The sequence below is a fragment of the Varanus komodoensis genome, unplaced genomic scaffold (assembly GCF_004798865.1).
Source record: "Varanus komodoensis strain SLA01 unplaced genomic scaffold, ASM479886v1 scaffold27, whole genome shotgun sequence".
Lineage (NCBI taxonomy): Eukaryota > Metazoa > Chordata > Lepidosauria > Squamata > Varanidae > Varanus > Varanus komodoensis.
The window spans coordinates 7956603-7983002 of NW_025335701.1; the positions used below are offsets into that span (position 1 = coordinate 7956603).

General features: G+C 49.7%; 1 protein-coding gene across 1 annotated transcript in view; it reads left to right on the top strand.

The window, feature by feature from the left end:
• The first annotated feature begins 827 nt into the window (after positions 1-827).
• SMPD3 (sphingomyelin phosphodiesterase 3) overlaps positions 828-26400 on the top strand; it is a 42861-nt gene continuing 17288 nt past the window's right edge. Inside the window, exons 1-2 of the mRNA XM_044434148.1 lie at positions 828-2424; positions 11912-11987. Coding sequence (XP_044290083.1) covers positions 1096-2424; positions 11912-11987 — 1405 coding nt within the window. The 5' untranslated portion in view covers positions 828-1095. The remainder of the gene's footprint in view (positions 2425-11911; positions 11988-26400) is intronic.

Genomic DNA, 26400 nt, shown 5'->3' on the forward strand with positions numbered 1-26400 from the left:
CCTCCCCCCACCCCGGAATGGCACCCACTTTCCTTGCTCCGCAAGGCTGGTTGGCAGAGGGAGATGTGGGTGCTGCCATTGCTTTCCCACGCAGACAGAATTCAGCCAGCCACATTTCGGAGAGTCCCTCTCAGGGCTGTTCCACCAGCACTTCGCAATTCTCCGGTTCGAAATGGATACATGCACTCCCAAAATTATGCCCCTTGCCGTTCCCTTCTTGTTCTGTCTACGGGCTCCTCTGTTGTTTCAGGGGTTGATTAGCTTACTGATAAAATGTGACACGTCCAATATTGTCAAGGAATTACCTGCGGACGGTGGGCCAGCGATTGCGGAGAGGCTGAGGCAGAGAGAGATCATGACGATGAAGCTTCCGAGCCGTCCAGGTGCTTCTGCCTCAAGCGTCTAAGCTCGCTGCAGGGGTGCACCTTGCAGGCAGGCTGGGGCAACGGGGTGGGTCCTTCTCACTCGCCCCACGGCCTGCCCTGGAGCCTCTGTCTGTCTTCCCAAGCATCTCTTCTGCTGTTGCGTTTTTAATTCATTTATGTGTGCCATGCTTTGATTAATATTTTGTTTTTAATCTGGATTATATTGTAGCTTCCTTGAGAGCCATGTTTTTGCTGAAATGCAGGATATAAATGTTTCAAAAATAAAAGGGCCTGGGGTCCTTCCCGTTGTTGCAAAACCTGAATATTTGGACAGGGACCTCGGACGGGGAGAACCCCACAGTCCCCCCATGGCTGCTGGCTTTGAGAGACCGGGAAGCAGAAGCATCGCCCCGCGCACCGTCTGCCATTCAGCCGATCTCCTTTTGTCTTCGCAGGTGCTTTCCCTCTCTCGCACGGCTCCTGGCAGCGAGCAATGACATGCCGTGAAGGCGATCAGCACCCGAAGCCCGAGTGAGCACCCGCCTCCTCCCCTGCTTTGCAGAGCCAAATGCGATGGTGCTACTGAGGTGATTCCTGCGCTTCACGGTCTGCAAGGCGCAACTTCCGGCAGCCTCTCTTCTCCCGTTGCCCCAAACCCCTCTTCTGATGGACGGCGGACGGTGGTGACACCATGTAGAACGCCTTGAAGAGGTGTCCTAACTGAGTTGCAATGGTTTTGTACACTTCCCCATTTCCCAGCAGCTTTCTTTCCGCGTTGCACTCCTTCTCCTGGGGCTTGATCTTCCCGTGCTACTGGCTCGGAGACCGGCTCATAGCCTCCTTTGTGCCTACCACCTACGAGAAGCGCCAGCGGGGAGATGACCCGTGCTACTTCCACACCTTGTGCATCTTCATCACCACCCCCATCTACCTAGCACTGCTGGTGGTCTCTCTTCCTTTTGCCCTGATCGGCTTCCTGTTATGGTCGCCGCTCCAGTCCACACGACGGCCGTACATCTACTCCAGGCTGCAGGACAAAAGCCAGATCAATGGCAATACCTTGCTCACCGAGTGGAAAAGCACCAGCGGCGGGCGAAGCTTTTGCTTCGCCAGTGCCAACGTTTGCCTGCTGCCGGACTCCCTGGCGAGACTGAATAACGTGTTCAACACGCAGGTGCGGGCGAAGGAAATCGGCCGGCGCATCCGCAATGGCGCCAGCAGGCCCCAGATCAAGATCTACATCGATTCCCCCACCAACACGTCCATCAGCGCGGCGAGCTTCAGCAGCCTGGCGTCCCCGCAGAGCGGAGACAGCAATAACCGTGCTGTCAGTGTGGGCATCAAGAGGACCACATCCATGGAGTACAAGGGGGACAACTCTGGTCCGAACAACGGGGAAGATGGGAGGGAGGCCAGTGAGGGGGAAGACAGCAACACCTGCATCGTGCGCATAGGAGGAGAGGACAATGGCCACATTTCAGACCCGGACGCCGACGCCCCCGGTTGCCCCGTGAGCAACAACCGGGGGCTGGCAGACCGTTCCCCAGAGTCAGAAGCAGACAGCCTGAAAGGACAGACCCCCAACCACAAGCAAAAGGAAGGGGATTCCGGCAGCCTGGACAGCTACGGTGCCTCGCGAGAGTCCCTGGTGAAGGCGCGCACCGGAGATGGCCCGGCCGACCAGGGCGCCATCAGCAGCAAGCTCCTCTACAAGGCCTCGCTCATGAAGAAGACCTCGGTGAGAAAAAAGAGGAACACCGACGAGCCCTTTGACCATGAGATCTCGGCTTTCTTCCCCGCCAACCTGGACTTCCTGTGCTTGCAGGAAGTGTTCGACAAAAGGGCAGCGGAGAAGTTGAAAGACCAGCTCCATCATTACTTTGAGTATATTCTGTACGACGTTGGGGTTTACAGCTGCCACCACTGCTGCACCTTCAAGTTTGTGAACAGCGGCCTGCTTTTCGCCAGTCGCTATCCAGTTATGGATGCTGCTTATCACTGTTATCCCAACGGAAAAGGAACAGATGCTCTGTCCTCCAAGGGGGCGCTCTTTCTCAAGGTAGGACACACCTGTCCGCACTCCTTTGACATAACGGTTGTGTGCAATCTGCAGGTCTGGAAGGTCTCCATATAAAGCACCGTATTGGTGGCCTAAGGAGAAAGCTCCCCGCATGCCATTTAGAGCAGAACCAACATTGCTCTTTTTCTTTTGCCTTGTCCTCATTGTAAAACAAATGATGACGATGACAGAGCACTTTAAACTATATTTTGGATTATTCCAAAGGCTATGGGGATTTCTTGAGCTAGGCCTTTCTGTGTGCAACCAGAACTTCATAGATCCTAGAAAAAATTGGTGCATTTGGGGTTGGCTTTTGTATGCTCAGCGCCCAAGACTTAAAATAATTATAATCAAGAAAAAAACGCATTGATGCAATGTGCACATCTGTTTGATTTGCCTTTCTTGGAAATGCACATTCCAATACAAACATTGAAATTCACCAAAGAAAAAAGCCTCTGCTCGCTCTAGAATTTGCCATCCAGAAAATTGCATCTTTTATTTCGTTTTTTCCCAAGTTTCTAGTGCTCATACATGAGGGACAACATGCTGTGTAAGCTACAGGAGGCTGTCAATTTATCTGAAACATGCAAGCCGAGCAGAGAGTGAAAAACAGTAAGGAATGTTTTGCTACAAATCCACTTAAAGGTTCCGTGATTCCCAGCTGTAGAATGCACACGGCCTTGACAAAGTGGCTGCCGGATGCTGGTGAAATCCGCTTTTCACAGGTGCTGATTGTTCCGAGTTGCTTTGATGGCGTCATTCTGCACTGAGCAGTTCTTTTGTGTAACCCTCAGTGAAATGAATGGGAACTGTACCAAACCGTTTCGGTGTTCTACATATTTCATGGAGAAGTTCCCTGTGTGTTGTGATGGTTGTTTTTGACTTCTCTGGATCTTTTAAAGTGATTCCTGTGCCACTGTTTGCACAAATAGCCCCCCATAATGTTTATTTTATTTTGTCTTATTGTTAAATCACCCTGAGACTAAGCTAAGGGACGCGCCCAAAGAGTTTTGAATAAAGAAAGCAAGCAAGCTTATAGTCCTAGTTGTGAGCTAAACTATGGTGATTTCCATTTTACAGCTGAAAAACTGAGGCAGAATAATGACTTATTTAAAGTTATCCAAAGGCATTTTATGTTGAGTGGTAATTTGAAACCAGGTCCAATATTTTTAATCACATGTTGAGTCACTTAGCTAAGAACTGGGCCATGCTATCATTCAGATCATTTTTAAACCTATTTTGGGCAGTTGTTTTTCAGTATAAGATTGTGTATAAGTTGGAATTGTCCATTTGAGAACAATTACAATAATTAACAATCTGATCATAATTTGTGCTTGAACACTTCTCAGTTTGGATTTTGAAATCCACCTGTTCTCATGAGCTGGCTTTCCGAGATTCTTCCTCACAATAAAACTATTCCAGTTGGGTTTGAAAGATAGCTTTGAGTGGCAGATGGTATGTGAAGAGGCAAACACGCAGCATGAGCTAAGTTACCAAGTGAATTGTTGATGGGAGATGGGGAGAACAAGGTCTCCCAGGCAGGAAACAAGCAAGCCTGATAATTCATCTCGTTTTAAATGCACCAAATATTTCACAGAGATGCAGCAGTCGGTCTCATAGCGTGAATATTTGGCCCACATTTTGCAGCAGTAAAAGAAAGTGGCGGGGTGGGGAAAGAAGATGTAGCAGAAAAAAATAGGCCAAGAGAGTATGGAATAGCAACATAAATTTTAGGAGCACTAAGTAGCCACAGCTAGCAAGTGTCATAAAAAACTGCACAGGAACAGCAAAACAGAGCAGCATATCAATAATATTAGTGGCAAACACAAATATAAATTCAACTAAAATGTAAAAAAATTAAAAACATCGAGCCCATCAAAATAACACATGTGGCCAAATGTAGTAAAAGAAGTCAATGAACTAACCTGGAGAGGAACTTTCACCATGTGGTTGACGTTTAGGCATAATTGCTTTACAATGGTCTGTTTTGCATCTATATGTAAATTACGTTATGGATCTCTTTAAACCTTATTCAGGAAGGCTGTAATATTCTTGGCTCATTTAATCTCTTTTCTTTTCTTTTTCTCTTCAGTGGCAGTTTAAATTTTGTTTCGCAATACACAAGAAAAATAAATTTTAAAATTCCAGGAGGTCCTGAACACGGCACCCATCAACATCACGGTCCCTGCTGTGTCCAGCCTTGTCTTAGCTTCCTTCCCCTCCTGATTGTCTTGGTTTTACTTTTTTAAGCACAGAGCCATCTTGATTTCCCGGAACTCCTCTGGGCCCACATGGTCTTCTTTTTCAGGTGACATCTCTGAGACTCCTCAGTTTGCCTTCTGTGAAATGGGTATTGGTGGCAGAAAACTCTGTGCTCAAAAGACCAGGTTTGGGTTTTGGAACTCAGGCACCCTGTCTGCTTTTGGGCAAGTTCTTTTTCTTCTAGCTTGCTTGGAAATGGATGGCTACACCCATCGCGGTAGCCATTTCACTGACTGGGCAAGTCCCCAGAGGCAGCTCTTGTCCCTCCTAGAATTCCAGATGAGCCCTCTATCAAGAACAGTAGGGAATCCCTCCTCTTCTCCATTAAGCCACACACTGCATTTCATAGCCAAACTTCTGAAGACCTTAAAGTGCTGGTGGAAGCAAGAGGTCCTTCAAGAAGCCGTTGAAGCGCAACTCTCTCCATCTAATTCTGCCCCACACCCTGCAGAAATGCAGCAATTGGGAAACGTGGATGCGACCCAACAAACAAAAAGCAAGGGGGGGCGAATTGGTGCCCACATCCTGTGGTAGTGGTGATCATTTTTATTCCAGCCGTATGCAAGGTCTCCATTTTCCAGAAAAACATCCTTTGAGAATTAGAGGTCACTGCTTAATTTGCAGATGGGAGAAGTTCGCTGGAATTCTCCAAGATTTATAGCATTCTGTCTCGAAAGACTCCTTCCCTATATTCTTCTCTATATGTGTATGTGAATCATCCATGGTGCCAATTACAGACAAGGGACAGAAAGTACAGCCAAGTTCAAGCGAAAGCTGGTGGAACACGAGTGCCGGCAGCTGCCCGATCTCATAAACAGAGATTCACAGCACAGTAAAGTTAACATCTCTGCGTTTATGTGATGGCTGATTTCGGTGCCATCTCAGGCTTGTAACAGCTCCATTCTCCCAGTCTACACTTCTGCTCGCTCGCCTTCTCTCTCTCTCTCTCTCTCTCTCATTTCTTTATGCTATGATTCTGTTGGAGCATCGGAAAATGGCAATATGAGTATAAAATACTAGGCAGAATAATCAGTTCTGAATTCCAGCTTTCTTGTCTCCTCTTTTTGGAAAGCAAGTTCCTAGCCCCTGTGACTGTAAACACAGGCTTGAAAATCTATAGCTAATGCTTGCTGAAGAGGCATTGAAAGATGCTTCCAGAGCCACGGGTGATGCTCACGCCTCACCACTCCTCTCAGTAGCAAAACTGGGATCATGTTGAGACACAGCATAAAATGTGCACATTGGTTAATTGGTGTAATTCATACAGGTCAGACAATCTCATTTCCTTGGTGCCTCCATGCTAGCAAATGGACTTGCCAGACTCATTGTGCCAGGTATTGTAACAAGTTTATTTATTTATTCGATCAAGGTCTAGACGACTTGCCGTATTGACAAAAATACTTTTCGGTGGTAAAATGCCTGTTTGCCGAGCTTCTGAACAGAAATGTTGCAAAGAGCTTGTGGTCCATTTGTCACAATCGGGATCACTGGGAATTTCACGATTGGAGCATTTTCTCATTTTTCCATACATCAGTTCAGTTTGTCCCCAGCCTTTTGAAAAATTGGTTGGCATGAACATTCATACATATTTTTTGTATCCAGTTTTGCTCTTTTTGAAAGCAACTTTTATAATGCATTTAGAAGATTATTTCACTAATACACACATTTTTGATGTGCACTTTCCCCTCTAATTTGGATTATTGTATGCAGTTTTTGATTCCAGAATTCCATTGCAAATTTCATCAGTTCAATGGATAAACAGGTTTCAGTTCACGATCTTTCAAAAGTGTGAAATTAGGTTAGACTACATTAAAATGCAAACCAAAAATTTATCCCCATCTTTTAGTTGCTAATAAAATGTCTCTAAAATTTGTAATCAGCAGAATGTAAGGTGAATATAAAGATTCCAAATGCTCATCATGTAACTGTAACATGTGTTTAGCCCCCTTCCGCAGAAAATTTACAATTCTTGAGTCTTCTATTTGTTGTGAATGTTTAACCTAAAACACTCTTCTCCAACCAGTCACCCTCTTATCTTTCAACCCACTACCTCTGCTTTCATCCCGAGACACCCTGGGATAATAGTCCAGCACAACTGTAGGAGTTTTGGGCTAGAACAATCCAGAAGGGTTCAAATCATGCTTTTTTTTAATGCTGTTATAACTCTCATCCTGGATTTTAGCTCTCATCCTGTTCCTCTCTGTCTGCCCATCCATCCCTGTATCAGCACCACAGGCTCAAGATTATGAAACCTAGATGCCTGAAACTTGATGAGCACATGAAGGGTGACCCCTAGGGGTGTGAAACTCTGCGTTATTTTGTCTTTAAAATGCACTAATTTCTTTTTATGCCCTTAAACGTATTCCTGTGGTTGAAGCCTGCGGTAGCATCTCCAGTCATTAGGGACAATGACTAAGATGTCCGTGGACAGGGTTCTACCCCTGGCTCCTGCCCTTGCTGCTGTGGGGCAGACCGCCTTCAAGGAGATGGGGTGGGCTGGCCCCTCTCCTGGGGGCTGCACAGGTTTTCTCAGCGGGGGCTGCTCCCAGGCGTGCTGGGGGCGTGGCTTCTCTCCGACTATGTCCCCCGGTGGCAGCTGAGGCATCTGCTTGCAGCGTTGCCTGCATCCAACAAAGGCCTCTTCCAGCCTGCACGAAGCCCGGCTTGTTTGCCAGCTGCTCACATACCACTGGCGTGTGAGCCCCTCGGCAGACAATTAGTCAGCAGTGAGGAGGTCAGGGAGTCCCAGATTGCCTTGGCGCTGGTGCAGACATCTTTCGTAAGACCCGTGGACCGCTGCTGCCACGCGGATTGTTCACACATTGGGACGGGCAGACCCGCCGAGGTGCTGTCGGCATCTTGAGTTCCGCAACCCCTCCCACTCCCACATTCACGCAACATTTAGCTTCGTGGGCCTGTCCGTGCCGGCTTTTCAAAACGAGCCTTCCGTGTTTTTCCTTAGAGGTAATCTGAATATTTCATATACACGTAGTGCCTTTGCTAATGCAAGGCTTGGCTGCCATCCACCCCTAGTGATGCTCTAGAACCGTCTTCCATGTCCTGGTGCCATGCTGAGTGGGGAAAATGGGAGTTGTAGTCCAAGTCATCTGGAGGGCAGCAGCTTGGAAACAGTTGTGGCAGAATTCTGAGAGAGGGGAAGCAGGAAGCATTTCTCATCTTCTGTTATCGAACAAAAGACAGGAGAGCCTTCCTTAATTAAGTCACAATATGCATGTCTTTCCCATTGGTATTCATTTTTCTCCCTTCCTGGGAATAAGCTGGGAGACAGGTCTGGGCTCAGGTTCCTTGCCACTTTGGGAAGTGCTCTAGCTCTTGCTGCGCTAACAAGAGCAGTGTGTGAGCAGCTTTCTCCAGAGCAGAGAAAATAAGCCGAGAGCGCGTTCCCTGCTTAACCAGAGCATGTCTGAAATAAGTGTCCGCCTCCTTGCTCTTCGCCACAGATTCATTCCTGTCGTGAGCCAGGCGTCCCTCCCCAGCGAAGGCAGCACTCCAATCCTTGTTAAAAGAGTCTTTATCCCAAACAGCTACAAAGTATTCACAAGCCCCGAAACACACTCAAGCTGACCTCTCGCTCTGACCCCGGTCACCCAAAACCTTGTCTATGAACCCCTTGGGGCCAGTCTCTGGAGGACGCGGGCACGCCGCTCCTCCCATCGGGCTCCAGTTGGCAGAGCCGGCGAGCGCATCGACAGGCCCAAGCATCCAGAGCCCCCGCGGACCCCTCCCGGCCTGTTCCCCGCCAGCTTCTTTCCCACCGTCAGGAATGGGAGGGGGCTCTGTGGTTGTCCTTGAAGAGCTGCGATCCGGAGCTGTCTCGGGCGGGCTCACCGGGAGGGTTTGGGCCACCGGGGCCTCGCTAGTCCCAACAGCTCCCGCATCCGAGTGAGAACGGCCGGTTTGGCTCTCCACTCCCGCTCCTCTGAGCCTAAGCCGCCGTTCCCACCAGAGCCCTCCATCTCCTGTGCACGCCTGGGAATCTCATCGAAGCGCATGCACACAACAGTTCCCAAGCTTTGCACACATTTTCTCGCTGCTACACAGCCCTCCCTGCAAGGAAGACCCTCATGCCCCCGCCAGAAAGGTGACCGCATCTCCTTCGCTGCCACTCAAGGGCTCCTTGAGCTATTGCTGACGGTGCCAGGGAGGGCTAGGCTCTCGGTGGCTCCAGGTGCCTGTGAGACCTCGGCACGTGGATGAGAGATGGCAAAGTGCCGAGAGTCCTGGAGGCCTGTAGCAACCGATGGTTGCGGACTGCTCTGAACTGCCTGGCTGCAGCAGATGCTACGGCTGGGTTCTCTGGAACACCCCCCGGAGGAGTCGGTGGGCTCTCCCGGCTGGAGCGTGGCTGGCAACAGGGGGCGGCCCCTCACCCTGCTTCAGGGGTGGGCTGGCCCCATTCGTTCTCTGAGTCCCAGCCTTAGGGACCAGTGCAGTGTGGTGCTTAGGAGTACCAGACTAGGACTTGGGCAGCCCAGGTTCCAGTGCATCCAAAGCACACAGGGTGACTTGGGCCCGTCACCCAAGAGGAAGAGGATGCTTACATAAGGATGCTCTGCGGGAAGAAAGATGGCACATAACTGTAATATAAGGAACACAGCATTACAAATACAAGGAAAGTTTCCATCGCATCTGTGCAACATACGGAGCTATTTTACACCAAGCACAATTTTTAGAGCGAGCAATCTGCTGGCCAAGAGGGGCTGTGAAGAGCACTGAACTGGGACTGCAGCGCTTGAAACTTTGATGCCTGTGTAGAAAAGGAGATTTCATCAGGTGCAAGTTGAAAGCACAGTAAGCTGCAGCTGCTTGAGCGCCTTCTTCTACAGACCTATTAAATCTGCAAGAGTTCTTTCCTCTTTCATATTTTCATGCTTTGCAGTATTGGATCACAGACATGCAAGCACATGCAGTATTTGGCAGGGCCGTTCTACTGTTTCGCTCTCATAGATAATAACCTAGAGCAAAACCTACATCTTCCTGTTTAAATGCTTCTAAGATAGTGGGGACTTGTCAGACCTCACCTGGAATGTTGTGTTAAGTTCTGGGCACCCAGGTTTTAAAAAGATGCAGAGAAACTAGAAAGGGTTCAGAGGAGGCAACAAGGATGACCCAGGGTCTGGAAAATAAGCCCTGTGATGAAAGGCTGGGGGAGCTGGGCATGTTTAGGCTCGAGGAGAGAAGACTGAGAGGGATTTGATAGAACCCTACAAGTACCTGAAAGGCTGCCACAAGGAGGAAGGAAAAGACCTCCTCTGACTGTAGGACATGGAGCAACAAACTTAAAACTGCAGCACACCAGATTCAGGCTTGACACCAAGAAAAACTTCCTCCCTGTCAGAGCAGCATGGCAATGGAACTAGTTGCCAAGAGAGGTCGTGTGCCCTCCCACGCTAGAGATGTTCAGGGTGAAACTGGACAGTCTTCTGGGTGGGGTGATGTGACTTGGCATCTGGCACCAGCCGGGGATTGGCCCCTTCCAGCCTGCTATTCCATGAATCTGGTGCATCCAGTGCTCACAGCTGTGAATTCCACAAGAGAAGGTGTGAGGTCAGAAGCGGAGCTGGGGACTGCAAGAGATTAGGGCTGCTCCAACGATGTTCTGCTTCCGTTGAATTTCCTTTCACCATGTTTAAGTAATATGTTAATCTGGCAAAGCGAACATCAGTGCCTTGTAAAGCAAGTCAGCTCTCCAAGCAAGGCAGCAGGGATGCCAAACTCCTAGAAAAGAGATTTCGGTAAAGCTTGATCAGCTCCAGTATTGAAGCCAAATGTGCAGTGGGTGCTTAGCAGCGGAGGAAAGCAAAAATATATTTCCGAAGCTTGGAGGAGAATGTGACTTTTGTCCTGTGTTCAGGGTAACAGGCAAGCCACCCTCTGAAAAGGCTGCACCTGTGCTTGTTCGTGTTTTAAATCCTACTACTGGTTCATGCAGTTACTACTAACGTGCCCAGAGCTGGGTGGAAGTGCATAGGACGCTTGGAGTTGTGTGAGCTGTAAAGGGGCACTGCCGAATGCCACTTGCTGTGGCATTAAAATGCGAATATCCTCTTGGGCAGAAAGGATCAAAATCTACTGGGAGTTCATGGATTTTGCCTAAGGACCCCCAGATTCTAGCAGCAAGGTGTCTCACACCTGCTCCCATGTTCTTTTTTGGCCCAAATGCAGAGCTTGCTTTGGTGGAGCTGATCTTGTCCCCAGACACTGGATATTGCTGTGTTCTCTGAACAGCAAGACCTCTCAGAGGAGTCCTCTGTTTGAAGGGATGTCCAGCCCGATTCCAGGGCAAAAAATAAAAGTGTATGAGGAGGGAGAGAAGGGTACCCACCTTTGGTAGTGCCTCAACAGCTGCTGTGAGCAGGTGCAAAGCTTACCTGTTACAGTAAGATGCACGGAATTTCTATTTGAGGCACGTTCAGCTCCCCTCCGCAAAAATTTGCATTTCTACATGAAAAGATCCATATATGCCTCTTCTAAATTGGTGTCCTGTTCCCCCCCACCCCATGTTTTTGGTGACATGTTTCTTCTTTTCCAGCAGGATGTGTGTGGATACCTTTGGTCTTGATTTCATCTTTTTCTTTCATAAATGTTAATGTCAATATTTTTTGAAAGCAGTTTTGAGGGACTACTTTTTTGAAGAGAAAAAGTGGAGTTTAACATTCTTAAGTCAAGCCTGTTTATCTTTAATTATAATGGAGAGAGAGAGAGCGAGAGAGAGCGAGAGAGAGAGAGTTATGCATGTTTGACAGATGACTGTGTCCTGTAACTCAAAGCTTTTCTCAGGCATAGATTGTCCCCTTGGAGAAAAAGATAATGTGGTGCCAACTTTCTGAATTATGGTGCCCAAGAAAATCTGTTCGTCTGCTCCATTTGTTATCTTGCCCTTTGGCAGGGAGATGCTGGAACAGCCCTAAGAAACACGTCGCACTCTCAGACCCAGACCGTGCTGCAAAATCTTGCATGCAGACCCTCCTCAGTGGAATGAGGTTCTCAGACGGGTTCAAGCAGTTGCTCCTCCTGATGCCAGAGAGAGAGAGACCATCTGATGAACTTTCACTCCGAGCACCAGTGCCTCATGGCTCTGCGGTGAAAGGAAACTGTCTCTCTCTGCAGCAAAACCCCCGTTCTCGTGCTGGTTTATGGGGCTTTGATCCTAGAGGGGATCTCATAATCCATTAACTATTCTCCCTCTTTTCCCCCCCTCCAGGTGCAAGTGGGGAGTACACCTCAGGACCAAAGAATTGTGGGATACATTTCCTGCACTCACTTACAAGCTCTGGCAGGTATCGTATGGAATCCCTCTCCGGGTCTTCTTTGCAGTCCTTTTGCTGTTCTTGTTTTGTCTACTAATTGGGAGACTGTGAAAGGTTTAGGGGCATCATACATCTGATTACTTCCTACTGTAAAATTCTCTACTATCAACACTGCAGACTGCACTGGTTTATGCATGAAGCCAAGTGCTCTGTAGAAAATGCAGGGTTTGGCTTTACAAGATTTAAGGCACAATCCTGTACACAGTTAGACAGAATGAAGTTCTGCAGTTCCCAGTAAACCTCCAAGAACATAAATGATGTGTGAGGTGCTGAGACTGGAAGACGCCTTTCTGTCTATATACGCCTAGGATATTGAACCCTTCTGCTGCCTTTTTGCTAAACTCTCAGGTTCCACCAACTGGGGCCAGGTTGAAACTATGGGCAGGAGGACATAGAATGTGGGAACAGGGTAGGGTGTCTCAATCCTGGAATTTGAGTTCAGTACTAGAAATGATCCTGTGGCTCTTTCGCCTGCAAATCCGTGCTTGGTTTTTCCCAAAGTTTCTTGCTGCTGCTGCTGCTATTAAGCAGTTGGGTGCCAGAAACCCTTCCCAGTGCATTGAAGGAGGGTTGAAAGAGCTGGGCATGCGTGGCCTTGAGAAGAGAAGGTGAAGGTGAGACTCGAGAGTGACCTTCAAATACCTGTAGAGGGCGGAGCAGAGACCAGGTCGAGAAATCATGGGCTGTATCCAGTGGTGTCATTCCACACGCTCAAGTCACAATAACGGAGCCCCTCCATGTCTTTCCTTTGCACATGAGGCTGCCCAGCTTGAGTGGGGATGAGGTCCAGAAGCTAATTTGCCAGATGCGCACTCCTTCCTTGTTCGGTTGACGGACGCAGAGGGAATGTTTGGGGTTGGGCAAGGGCTGTTAGATGAGGAGATCTGCAGAGCACATATCGGGAGGATGGTGACTCCATCTTCACCATATCCACACTGGGTTTTCCTCTGAACCTTTAAGGAGTAGTCCATGGAGTGGTCCCGTTTTGAGGCTCACGGGGGCGTTTCAGCACTGTGGATAGCTCCCTTGAGGTGCCGACTCAGTCCCAGAGTGGGTACACCAGTTCATTGGCTCCGAGGTCACCAGCCTCCCATCCTTGTACCTTTATTCCATAGCCAACACAGAAATTATATTCCAGTGGTGGGGAAACAGCGTCCCAGCGTCATGAGCCATAGTTCCTCCTTCAGACTGTCACCAGCCACAGGCTGTTTTCCTTGCATCCTTCATTGCTTCCACGTGCTCTGAGAATGCACGAGGCATTGTGTTGACCCCAATCTAGTGTTTACCTCCTGGAACTCTCCTTACAAGCATTCCTGGGCCCCATCCCTTTGCGGGGGCACTTTCTGTAGGACAGCACACCTCCTCTCCACATTCAGTTGGGCCTCCCGCCTCCGCTGCCACCTTGCCATGGGGTTGAGTGCGGACAGGTGAGCCTAGTCTGCCTCTGACAATCCCTCATCCTCAGAGGTCCCTCCTAAATGCTGTACATCTTGGCCGTTCTCAGGAACTGCCTGGCTTGGTGAAGCGGCTGACCTTGGGATAATTACATCCTTCTCGCTCATCTCAGATCTCGACCTAGCCCATCCTCCACAGTAATCTCCTCACTTCCTGATTCTGCAGAATCTGAGAGGCAGCCCACAGCCGTGGAATGGATTGCCCAGGACCAGTGTCCTTACTCCCAACACGCAGGGGCCAAACCGGGGGGTCTAGTCCAGCCGTCTGGGACTCCTTCTCCCTCCCCACTGATCATGCATCAGTTTTGTTTTTCCCTGCTGCTCTTCCCTATTCCAAATGCCTCTCCTAAGAGAGTTAAGCTAAATCAGGCTGGTATTTTGGATGGATTTTGGCACCTCCCCTTTTGCCTTCCAAATCACCACATTTGCTTCTGGATCCTGCCCTGCTGGGAAGCAGCACGCAAGAAGAGCTTCTGCCAAATGGGATTTGACCCCTGGGCAAAAGAGCCCCCCCCCCCCCCCCCCCCCGATACAGCCCTAGCCATCCTTGTCAGGTGTCACTGGCCATAAGGAGCAAAATGTCATCCCTGAACTATGTCCGCTTTGGGGGTGTCTAAGGAATTCAGCTTCTGCAGAAAACCGATGTGAACGGGCCTCTCACACTTAAAGCCGAACACCAAAGCTCTCAGACTGGCCTGAAAATCAGCTCTTAGCCGTGCAACGGCCTGTGTGCTTTGCCACGAGTTGGCAATACAGTTTTCAGTGGTCTGAATCAGGGGTGGCCCACTTTGTCTCTCCAGAGGATTGTTCCTAATTGGCCACGTTGGCGAAGGGTGCTGGGTTTTGTAGGCCGAAACATCCAGAGGCCGACGAATCTAACCCAAAATATCAACATGCATGTCCAATGTGCATTTTGAGAGAGGTTGCACCGCAAAATATGTACTTTAAGATAAAGGTATTTTGAAATACATATTTAAATAGGACTGTTGTGTAAACTTGAAAATGCAGAAATGGGAGGGAACAGACCTATGGGTGACAGTGTGCAAAACTGGCATGGAGCAGGAATAAAATAAGCCATCTATTCCTTGCCCATTGTTTAAAATTGTTCCATGGCTTTGCAAAGTCAGTGTTTTCCATGTCCAGTGTGGTCATGTAGAATTCTGCCCTAAGCTGCATCCATTTTTGATGGGTCCACAGGACAAGCAAATATAATTTACTTAGCCTTTGTTGGCTTCTCATTCTGTATGCATTGAGTCTTTCTAAAGTTCCTGCAAATCTTCTGCAAAAGCTGGCTGCAAAGAGGGATCTTTGGCATGAGCCAGCGAGAGGGGAGGGGAACCATATGCTGCATCTCTTCGCCTGAAAGCATCCAGAAAAAATCCCGGCTTTCTTTGCTTCCTTACCAGCCCCTTTTCAGCAAATGAAGCTGTCTTCTCTCACCCGATATGAAGAATGGCTGGTAATCCAAATATTATTTGAATCTTATCTCAGAGTAAACATTGTGTCATCTGGTAAAGCTTCAGGGTTAGTTTATACATCTAAAATGGTTTTCTAAACATCACAAGGAAAGATGGGGAAAAGATCAATAAGAACAAGCCCCTTCTTGGAAATCAGATAAATTCAAATCCTTGGCCTCTCTAGTTCCTGCAGCAACTGTTAGCAAAAGTTTGATGTTTTCCACAGAAACTAGTACAAAAGAATGCCTGCGATCCCAGCGCCAAGACATGATGGGCAAAAAGCCCTTTGTGTATTGATTTGGAATGTGGCTCTGGAAACAGGTGAGTTTGGCCCGACCTTGAGAGGCCTTTTGAGGCCGGCTCCAGCCCTCATTCTGCACCTGATGATATTGCCAGGCACAAGGCAAAGCGGGGAGGCCCCGCTGCTAACCGGGACGGCTATAGGTCGCCTCCAGCACTATGCCAATGCACACCAGTTTCTAGGGGACTTGGGTGGGAGGGCTACAGTCCCGTTCTGCTTGGGGGTTCCTTGTAGACCGCCGATTGGCCCCTGTGTGCAGGTAACACTGGGCTGGAAGCTCCTGTGCTGTTCTTAAACTGCAGGACCATCCCAACGAGAATTTCCCGGCCCCCAAATCCCTGGAATCCAAAGCTGACTTCATAGCAGCCTGCCAGTGATACAAAAAGAGTCTGTGCCTTTCTCACATCACTCTGCGTGCATCAGTGCGCGGGATTCTCAGGCAGGGCACTGGCCAGGTCTGCTCTGTTGCCTACTCTGCCTTACCCATCTCAAAGTAGGGGCCTGCCAGTCACCATCTTAATTACCCTCGATGCCTCAGCGTGACCTGCTGGGAGCATTGTGGGAAATCTGAACGGTGGCCCTTGGACCCTGCTGCCCAGTGCTGCCACCATTGCCCCCACCAGGAGGACAGGAGAAACCCACCACAGGCTCTGGTGGGAAGGAGCCCACCATAGGCTCTGGTTCCAGGCAGGGCCTGGAAGTGTCATTCACGCAGGGGAAGCTGAGACACCAGCTGGAGTCAGAGTCCGTCCCCAGCCCCAGCCTCTCCCCGGCACACCCCTCCCCACACCCCCACAGGCCCAGTTGCAACCTCTGTGGGGCTCCCAGTGCTGTTATTTCTGTGTCGCTGCAAGATTAAAACCCTAAAAATACAATAGCATTGCACAGGCTAAAAGCACTTGTACGCAAAGGCAAAGAACAAGTTTGCACAAGGTCCTAGCCTGGCAGCATTGAAGCCAGGCAGACCTCCCTGGGGAGGGCATTCCATAATCCGAGGGCCACCACCAAGAAGGTTCTGCCCCCCCCCCCCCCCCCCAATCCTCCCCACCTCCCTCAGAGGATGCTCTTGAAGGAGGAGATTGCGGGTCCTACGGGCTTATGCAGGCACTGATGGGGAAAGAACGGTATCCGTAGTCGGAGACTGGGAGGGGAAATGTCCGAGAACAGCACACTGGTGATCTAGGCTTGTTGGAATGGCCATGCGTCTTCCTTCGTGGAAGACAAGTCCTCTGCTTGACAGGCTGTCAGAGGACTTTGCTCTCAGTTGAAAAGCCGTCCAGTCCAAGTCTGGTTTGAAGCCAAAGGACCTCAAGACGGGTCAGAAGCAGGTTGAGTGAGCACAGCACAAAATGCACCTGCTGAATTCTCTGCTGCTTTATTTCATTTCCTTTGAAGCTGTCCTAGTGCTTTCCTGGTTTGCATCCCCACCCACATGACTTAGCACCTGAAAACTCGGTGCCAATCCGCATCCTCCTTTTCAGTGGCAGCATTTCCTTTTTCCGGCGGTGTGTAAGTAAGTGGTCCCCCAGGTGTGTGTGGGGTAGAGACTGGTATGGTTCCAAACCAAACCCCGATGTCTTCCTGTAAGTCCAGTTCCCTCTTTGTTTTCTTGGAGTTATCCATGGCGTGGATAAATCATAGTTTTATTCTGCTCTGCCAAGTCCTCCTCTGCTGATGTGTCTGCTCCCCATCCATGAGTGACTTCACCTTCCACCTTTTGTTCAGTGCTCATTCAGCGCCTTCTTTCTGTTTCTCTTCTGAGCCAGACTTTGATGGATTTACTTTCCTATCTCACCCAGTCTTCAGACAAGAGCAGACACTGAAAGAACCTCCATTGCTCCTTAGTTAAGCATGTCTCCTTTAAGGCCCCAAAATTCTTTTCCTGTTTGTCTTTTCATGGGTTTGGTTCATATTTTGAGTCTTATCTGTCATACTCGTTCAAATCCAAGAGCTTACATTTAGGAGCTTAGATGTTCCTCAAACGGAACACCGCCTGTTTATGGAACAGAAAAGAAGACCCTACGTTCGTAACACTAGTGTGTTGGTTACCTGATCCAAAATATTCCTCATGTTTTTGTGGGTTTTAAAGAGGACCGTGGAGGTCTGGGATCTGTATTTCAGGGAATGCTTATTTGGAAATGTTTTGCAGTGGCTTGTAGCTGAAAGGAAATCTGGCTCCATTTCTAGAATTAAGTCCAGTGGCGCAGGTTGGTGTTGCGGTGTGCAGGGACGTTCTACCTGTGATCCTTCTGAAGGTGCTGGAGGTCAAGATGCCTTCGGATGTCTTCAGGCACGCTCCGCCTTCAGCAAGCCCACCTTCGTGTCACCACTGTCCTCAGTGGCTTAGGCTGCGTCTCTTGCTCGCCGTGGCCACCACATGGACAGGCAGGAATCAGGAAGGCATTTTGGGTCTCTTTCTCGGCGCCTCAGTTGACTGAGCCGGAGCGAGAACAAGCGTCTTGCGTGAGGACGAAGAGGAGTCTTCCTGGGGGATCCTGTCTGTGGACCCCTGCTGGGCCTCTCCCCTTGATGCCAGCCCTTCGTTGCATTTTCTGCTGGGGAATGGCGCCGGGGTGCCACCATCCGAAGGATTTGGGGTAACCATTAGTGGGGGTTTCTTTTCTGAGCATCCCCTTTTGCAAACTCGTTGATGCACTGTGTCCAGACTGTGCAGCTCTTCCCTGATTAAGGTGCGCCGTGGCTGAATATAGGCAAACGGGCCATGTCACGATGACGGCATGCAACAAATCGCTTGGTAGACCAGCCGGCACTTGGGAAACTGGCACCAGCTCTTGGTGTTCCTGGGCACCTGCAAACCCACAAGGGCCTTCCAGTGGCCAGCTGGAAAATCAGCACTTGTTCTGTTTCCAAACATGGAAACAGAGCAAGTCAGAAGGGGTCTCCCGGGCCATCTAGTCTGACCCCAGCTCCAGCCACCATGTGCCTGTCCAGCCTGTCTTTGAACACCTGCACCGACGGGGCCTCAACAACCTCCCGTGGAAGCCCATTCCATACCCTTGGGGTCCTAATTGTCAGAAAGTACTTCCTGACATCTAAATTGAAACTTGGTTCCCTGAGCTTTGCTCCACTGGAGTGCATCCTGCCTTCCTCTGCAGGGGAGAACAGGTCTCTCCCCACCTCCGTGTGACACCCCCTCACACCTGTATGTCACCAACATATCTCCTCTGAGTCTCCTCCAGGCTGAAGAGACCCAGTTCCCTCAGTCTCGCCTCATACGGCATCCCCTGCAAACCGGCCACCAACCTTGTGGCCCTACGCTGCACTGACTCTAACCTGGCTATATCCTTTCTGTAATGAGGGGCCCAAAACTGAGCACAATGCTCCAGTTGCGGGCGCACCAGATCTCCACTTTGCATTTCCGTCTAAAGTTTTGCAGAATTATCTGTGGGCAGGTGGTCCAACCTCTTCTGGGCATGTGTTCTAGATCCACGGATAGCTCTGAAGAACTGCCGTGAGAGAGGCCAGCCCAGTGGCACTGGGAGCATTAGCCTCCCTCGTGGAAGAGCAATAGCTCTGAGGTACAGCAAATGGGGAAAGATGCGGTTTTGGGACACATGCAGCGTTCCACTCCTGTTTGCAAAGCTCCCAGATTGCTTTTCATGTCTGAAATGCCAGGGAATCAAATCCAGGAAGGAGATGAACATTGATACCTTCATGCCATCTCTGGAATGGGGATAATATTGATCTTCATCTGAGCCTACACAAAGTGGATCTTTTCTATCATTCATTTCCCAAAGCTCGCTTTGTGAATCCATTTGTTCTCTCAGGGACATCTTACAGCAAGCTTCTGGGCAGAATTCCTGTTACGCTCGGTGGGACTTACTTTCCAGTAAGCATGGCATTATTGCCTTTTTTAATCTTTATGTCGCTGATTATTTTTACTTTGCCTTCATACTGTAGTTAAACTGTTTGTATTTTCAGTTTTATCAGGTTGCATTTCATAGTTTCATTTGGTGGGAATGACCTGAGAGCTATAGCTAGCAGGCAGTATGAGATTATCCTAAATCACGAAAAATAACTAATAAATAGACTGGCGGCAGGAGGATGCATTTCTAGGCATGCTTACTTGGGAGTCAGCTTCCCTGAGGTTGGCGAGACTTGCACCTTATGTCAATATGAATAGGATGGGCTATTGCAGGATATGGATTGGATTTCTATGCATGAAAGATAGAGGGAGAGTCACGTTTGGATAATTAAATTCATGCCAATTTAATTTGCCAGAAATGAGAGTTGATGCAATTGTACACACAGTCGCAGCAAAACTAGATAAAATAAAATGGCCATTTCTTTTGAAGTGCATAATTCATTGTACTTGGTATCAGTTCTACGGACAGTGAAAAGTTTCCAGCCAAGAACAGAACTCCGCTCTTGGCTTTTATTAAACATTATAGAAGAGAGCAGAAGGCTGCAAATAAAACAAACTTGCAAATATGATACTTTCAAAATGAATTGGAAAAGTTACCCTCTGAAGATCAGACTAGGATACCCCAGTCTGCTGAAAACTTTGAGTCAAAATTGTTCTGTAATGTCCTTCAAGCACGCTTATGACATACCACCTGCGTTATAGATTGGAATGAAAATAATACCCTTAGCACTTGGCACTTTGCAAAAAACACTGTAAAACCAAACCAAACACAGTAAAATGGGGCAATGCAGAAATTTAGAAGAACATTTTCCACTGACATGTTTGAGGATCACTTGGGCTTTAATCCTCGACACCCTGGCTGGGGAATAAGTCCCTTAGACATCACAGAACCTGACCTCGAAAGCAAACTAGCATGGGATTGCGTTGCTTGACCGTAAATTTAGGGCGTGGCGTTACTGGGGAATGCTGGGAATTGTAGGACTTTCTTGTAGGACTTTCTTCTAAATGCGCATAGGATTGTGCCTTAGGCCGCAGGTATGTGACTTCTGCATGTGTGGGTTGCGGCACAGAACATGTGACGAGAAATTCTAATCGTCCCCTGGGCAATCAGAAGCACTCAAAGAACAGATGGGTGCTGAGACGGGTGCTGTCAGGAGCATCATGCTGTCTCCCCAGCATTTCTTTGCTCGTGATCTTTACTGGCGCATTTGAGCCTCTGAACATACACAAAGTGAGCCTTTTCTGCCGTTCATTTCCCAAAGCTTTCCTTGTGAACCCAGCTGGGTCTCATCTGGAGCACTGGGGTACCGTGAAAGCAGGTGTGGCTCCTCTCTTCCCACCGTGTGCCTGGTTGGGCATCCCTCTGATGACAGCAGCAAGCGATCCGGTCTCTGCTCCAGGGGGCAGAGAGTCTTCCCGTGCTGGTGCCCCTCAGGCTCCTCAGCTCAGGCTGGCATTCCTCCCGGGCCCCACATCCTCCCTTGGGCTAATCTCTCCACTGCAATCTCCTGTTGGGCCTCTGGACCTTGAACTGCAGCAGAAGCCTAAACCATCCCCTGAACAGTCCCATCATCATAATCTGCATCACCAGTGCAGGGAACCAGTCAAGAGCACACCTGAAATTTGGCCAGGCGCGCATGACCCCTAACTGGCATTCAAATGAGCCCCAGCATGGGTGGAGGCCGGGAATGGGGCTGATGTGCCCCTTCCATGTGCCGTGCTGCCAAAGCGCACACCTTCAGCCAGTTGAGGACTGGTCCCCACGCATGTCTGGGAGGCCCACCTGCCCCCATGTCGCACCCCCTCCTCATGCATAGACGAGCTCAACTCGTGCAGGCAGGGCCTTCAGCAGGAAGCAAGACCTCCAGGGGCTTTTGAACCAGCCCATGCCCTGGCCTTCTGCACAGGAGGTAGTCAGCTTCCATTTGTGCTTAGAAAGCACGCAGCCACACCCCACTCGGAGCGCCAGGTGCGGGGACACATTTATTTATTTATTTATTTATTTATTATTTTTTGATTTATATCCTGCCTTTTTCCTACAAAAGACTCAAGGCAGCTTACACCATTCTCCTCCTCCATCTTATCCCCACAACAACAACCCTGTGAGGTAGGTTGGGCTGAGAGTCTGTGACTGGCCCAAAGTCACCCAGGTGGCTCCATGGCTGAGCGGGGACTCGAACCCAGATCGCCTGAGTCCCAGTCCCATGCTCTTAACCACTACACCACACTGGCTCTCCAAAAAGAGCCATGGACTGCCAAACACATGCCGATTTTTCTTTCATGCCGGGTTCCCAGTTTGCTTTGTGGCCCATTTGCACACATTTCCCCTGTAAACAGAATCAGGCTCACACTCACCACGCTCAGCAACGTGGACCACTTCTGGGAAGTCCATCCAGCACCCCGCTGACATGCGTGCCAGCAGCTTCCGTGCCCCGACACCGCCGTTTTACTGAGCCACACCACTGGTCTGCCCCACTCAACTACCGCTAGCAGCTCCCCCAGCGATGAGAGGGGCCTTTCTTAGCCTGGCAAAACCAGACCGCAGAGTCCGCCCAAAGCGTCTGGTGGCCAGAGGCAGAGTAACAGGGGGCCCCCTGCCTCTCCTAAACGGGGACCCTGCTTCCATCCGGTTATTTTGGCACCTGAGGCAGGCGATCCCACACGCCTCTCTTCCCTCCCTGGCACTACAAAGTACAAATGATGCAACGGTTTGCTGCACCTTCCTGCCCCCCTGCTGCTCCCCCGTCCCCAGCAGCAGCCCCCCCCCGCCTGGGAGTGGGGCCTCCCCTGGGGGAATGCAAGGCCTCTGCGGTCCACCCTCCCTCCAAACGCCCTGCAGCCCTCATCTGAGATCTTGGACGACACTCTGCAAGCCATTTCTTTAGAAAATGCACAAGGAGACTAAAACTAAGGTGGTGCTGCTGGACTGAGTTGCGCTGACTTGCCGTGCATGTCGGGAAGCTTCCTTGCCACGGCGAGGGAAGCTTCTGCTGTTCCTGGTACATCTGAATATGGCTCATGAAGGAGTTGAGGTTGGCTCAAGGATGGCCAGAGCATCGGACCGGGATGAGATCCAGGTTCTGGCCCGCACCCAGCCATGAAATGCGCTGACAGATGCCAGGCCAGTCCTGACTCTTGGCCTGTGCTACCTCACCGGCTGCTGTGGGAAAGAATTGAGAGGAGGAAGACGGTGCGTGTCGTCTTGGGCTGCTTGAAGAAAAGGTGCGATGCGGATGCGGCAAACATGATCTCCAACAAGTCCAATGGCTGATGGGTGTGGGGCTTGGACATGTTGATTTCCTTTGTCTTTTTTGAATACATCGGCTTGAACGGGCAGAGTGTCAGGGCAGGGGAGGTTTGCGGGGAGTGCACAGCAACCTCTGAAAGCCAGCGGTGCAGTCGAGGGGGGGCTCACAGGGACGTTTTGATGTCATCGGCCTCTCCTTCGCCCCCCCCCCCCCGCTTCTCCCAGAGCTCAATACTCCCAGTAGCCAGAAAATGGATTTGTCCACAAGAATAAATTCCCTGTTGCGTTGCAAGGCATTAGGGTTCTGGCTTGATCGCAAGTAGGCAAAGAAGACTTAATAGCGGTATGAAATTTCCTCTTTTGATAGTAATGAAATTGCTTGAGCTGGTTTGTTGCTTGTACAAGCAGGCCCCGAGTTACAAATGAGCGCCATTCCAGAGAAAATGGAGATTTGTCTTTAGGGTGAATTTATATGCAAGTCAAATTAGTATAGTTGGCCCTCCACATTTTCTAGGGCTGTGAAATTGGAAAAGCCATGAAGCTTTTCGAGCTATATCGAGCTCCCAGCGCCACCCAAACTCAGCAGTGCCTCCTATTTGTAGCAAGAAAATGCCAGAGCAATTTCCCTCTCTGGATAAGTGGTGCAGAAAGGTGTGCTTTGGAGGCCTCCCTCTCTCCCATTTCGCTTCCTTTCTCTCTCTGTCGTGATGCTTTGGAGGCCTCCCTCTCTCCCCTTCACCTTCCTTCCTCTCTGTGGTCATGCTTTGAAGGCGCCTCTCTCTTTCACTTCCTCTCTCTCTGTGGTGATAATTTCTGCAGTATTTTTTTAGAATTAATTGGCTTTATAGTAGTTTGTTTGTATGAATGGGTTGTTCATAACTCAGACGTCTGTAACTTGGAGACTGCCTCTAACATTTCCCCCTGGCATTAGGAAAAGAAACTACTGAGAAATCTTGACCAGGAGATCTGGCTGTTCTTGGTGTCCCTATTTTGTCTTCTTGCTGTTTCAGGTCCCACAGCCCAACATGTGAACCACCACACAGTCCATTGCCACCGTTTTTATGACTGCCAGCTGCTCCTGTAAATTGGATTGTGTGCTATGGACAGCTGGTCGTGGAGGTCTCTGCGTGAGTGTGCTATATGCTAGGCTCGTAGCCTGGAACCCACACCGCTGCCTGGATTTCGGGACTCTTCCTGGGAGTGTGGCATGCAAACTGTGCCGCTGCACTAGGGCCGGTAGCAATGAGGCCTCTTCAGCACCGAAGGGCTTTCGCTGTAGGGCAGGGAAGTGCCAAAACGGGGAGATCCCGCACAACAGATCGCCGGCCTGCTCCTGATCCAAGGGCTGGAAATGGGATGAGCCGGGGGCGGGGGGTGCAAACGTCTACCTCAAAGACGGGCCACAATTTGTGCAAATCAGTGGATGCTGCGAAAAATCGCACTGGAACCATATGGTTTTGGGTGCTTATTGGAAAGAAACTCATTGGTGCTTTTTAAAAAATGTGCAAATGATGTCCCATCTTACTTTTGCTTAGCTGCGTGTTTACTTTATTTGTGTCCTTTTTTTCCTTCAAGGAATTCAAGGTGGCTTACATAATCTCTCACACACAGACACACGTGTGCCTTCACACACAAAATTTGACAGATCAATATTTTCCTTGCCTAAAACCGGCCAGTAAAGATTGAACAACACAACCATATAGGGAAGGCAGGGCTGGGTTAATGAGCAGAATGAGGGCATGAAGGGCACGGCAAAATGCTGGCAATTAGGGGGATCCGCAAGAAAGATTTCCAGGCCAACTCAGAATTCTCTTTGAAGCCAGACAGCCGAACTCTGGGGGTGATGGATGAATTGAGGATGTCTGGCAAGGCTGTTGGGAGCTCCTGTCTCGGACCTGAAATAAATCAAACGGGGCCAGTGATGCAAAACTGGCTGTGTGCAGAGACCTGGGAGGATGACTCCTGGGCTTGCCGAGACAAGCACATCCATGTGGTGGTCTGCCCTCCTTCCCTCCCGCCTGCTTTCAAAAGCTGCCATCCTCAAGTGCTGGCGCTGATGTGCCATTCAGGCCCGAAGGACTTCTCTCCCCAGCCCTTTCTGCTCTTGCAGGAGCAGTTTCTTTCTCTGGCACTGAGCAAGCCGTTGCCTCGAGAAGCTGGAAAATGCCCTGCTTTCTGCCCAAAGGAGGCTGCATTCCGTTGTATCTGGTCCATCTCAGAATCAGATGCATCCAGGGTCTCCAGGGTGGTGCCCAAGGACCCCAGAGGGTCCAGAAACACCTTTCTTGGCACCTTCCAGGCTCTTGAGATGTTCAAAGACATGTGTTTCTTAGTTGGGGGCAGGCATGCTGCCCTCCAGAACCGTCTATACATGGGTTCAGAAGAGAGGTGTTGCGGTTCAAAGCTCAGCTCAGCTCCCCGGCTGTGCCTTGTTCTTCAAAAAGTTACATTCACATCAAGCTCAGAGAGGCACGCCCACAGTTAAGAAGAGCACACATATGGGTAAATACTAACAAATCAAAAAATTATCTGAATTTTGAGATCCTCCCAAAAGGGTCCTGCCAAAACATATAAGAGAAGCATTGTGCCTGGACAATTGGCAGATCTAATTAAGCCCTTATTGGAAAGACACTGCGGCATCCAATGTACTTGAACTAACCATTTTTGCTGGATTAAACGTCCCCTGAGATTTACTGCCCCTACCAAAATAGATGTCCATTGACACTGATTGGGTGGAAAGGGGTGTTCTAATTTATCGTGGCATTTTTGCTCAAGGTCCCATGGATCGTATTTTAGAAAAGGTAGCCTTTCTGAGCAAGGAGGGCTACTGAGAGTCTCTTGCACTGAGAACTACCTAGAATTTGAAGCTGACCTTGCCACTGACCCCTAATCATTGGAGACCCCTGAAATATGGAAATTCACTCAGCTGCAGCTTTTATGCTGGTGTAAAGAACGGGATGTTGGAGAATTTTATGCAATCTGGCCTATCTTACGCTTCCTGGCACGATAAGGGTCTTCTAACATCACTGCCCTTTTGCTGTGCTCTTCTCCAAATGCTGTGCTGCCATGCTTAGCCCACGAATGGCTTTTCCAAATGTGCATATTGGGCAAAGTGGCATATAAAATGCACGTGTTTGTGCCCCGAATGGGTGGGGGAAATTCTGTACAAAAATAAGTATGCTGTACCGTCACCACCCAGAGACTGATGCAGAAATAGGACAGGGTGGAATTATGACTGAATACCTGGGAAACTGACCTGGACAGGAAAGTGGGGGGGGGGGTATGTCTGTTCTGGTTTTATAATGCTTTAGAAAAAGGATCGACAGAAAAAGGATTGGGGGTAATTGGCAGAGTTTTATAAGATTGGGAGTGGTGTGGGAACTGTGTGGAGAAACAAGGCTTTCTCCCTCTACTCCGTCCCGCAACACACGCACTGAAGCTGCCTGGCCATCCATTCAAGTCTGCCTGACGGAAGACGCCCTCAGAGAGGCTGTCTGGGCCTTGCAACAGCCGGGGGCCATGGGAAGGTGCGGACCCCTCGGCTCTGGCTTCTGTCCCCACAGATGAGGCCTGGAGGGGCCTTTGCAGGGGGCTGCCTGGGCTGCCCACCAGCCACCTACCAAATGGGCTATCCAGGCTCTTCTCATCACACCTGGATTAGTCAGCTCCTGCGTGAGTTTTGGCACGGCAACAAACCTGGGTTGCGGATTAGTCATTCTGGACAACTTTTTGCCCCCTTTCCGCTTCTTTTCCTCCACTTGACCCTGCTTCAGTGCACCTCTTGGGTTATCTGAGCAAACAGCTCCTCCGGTTTCTGGCTCAGTTGAGGCAGCAAAATAACCGTCATGAACCCCTGAAGCTGGGGAAAAGATTAGGCACTCTCTTGAGGGATGAGGCGTTCAATGATTTTTGGTAACGAGAACTAAATGGAACTCCCTGTTTAAAGGCAGTTTGCTTCTGGGATCAGTGAGGTGGGGAAAACAGATGGGCATCTGAACAGCTGCTGCTGCAAACAGATGGCTGGACGACGGATATTCA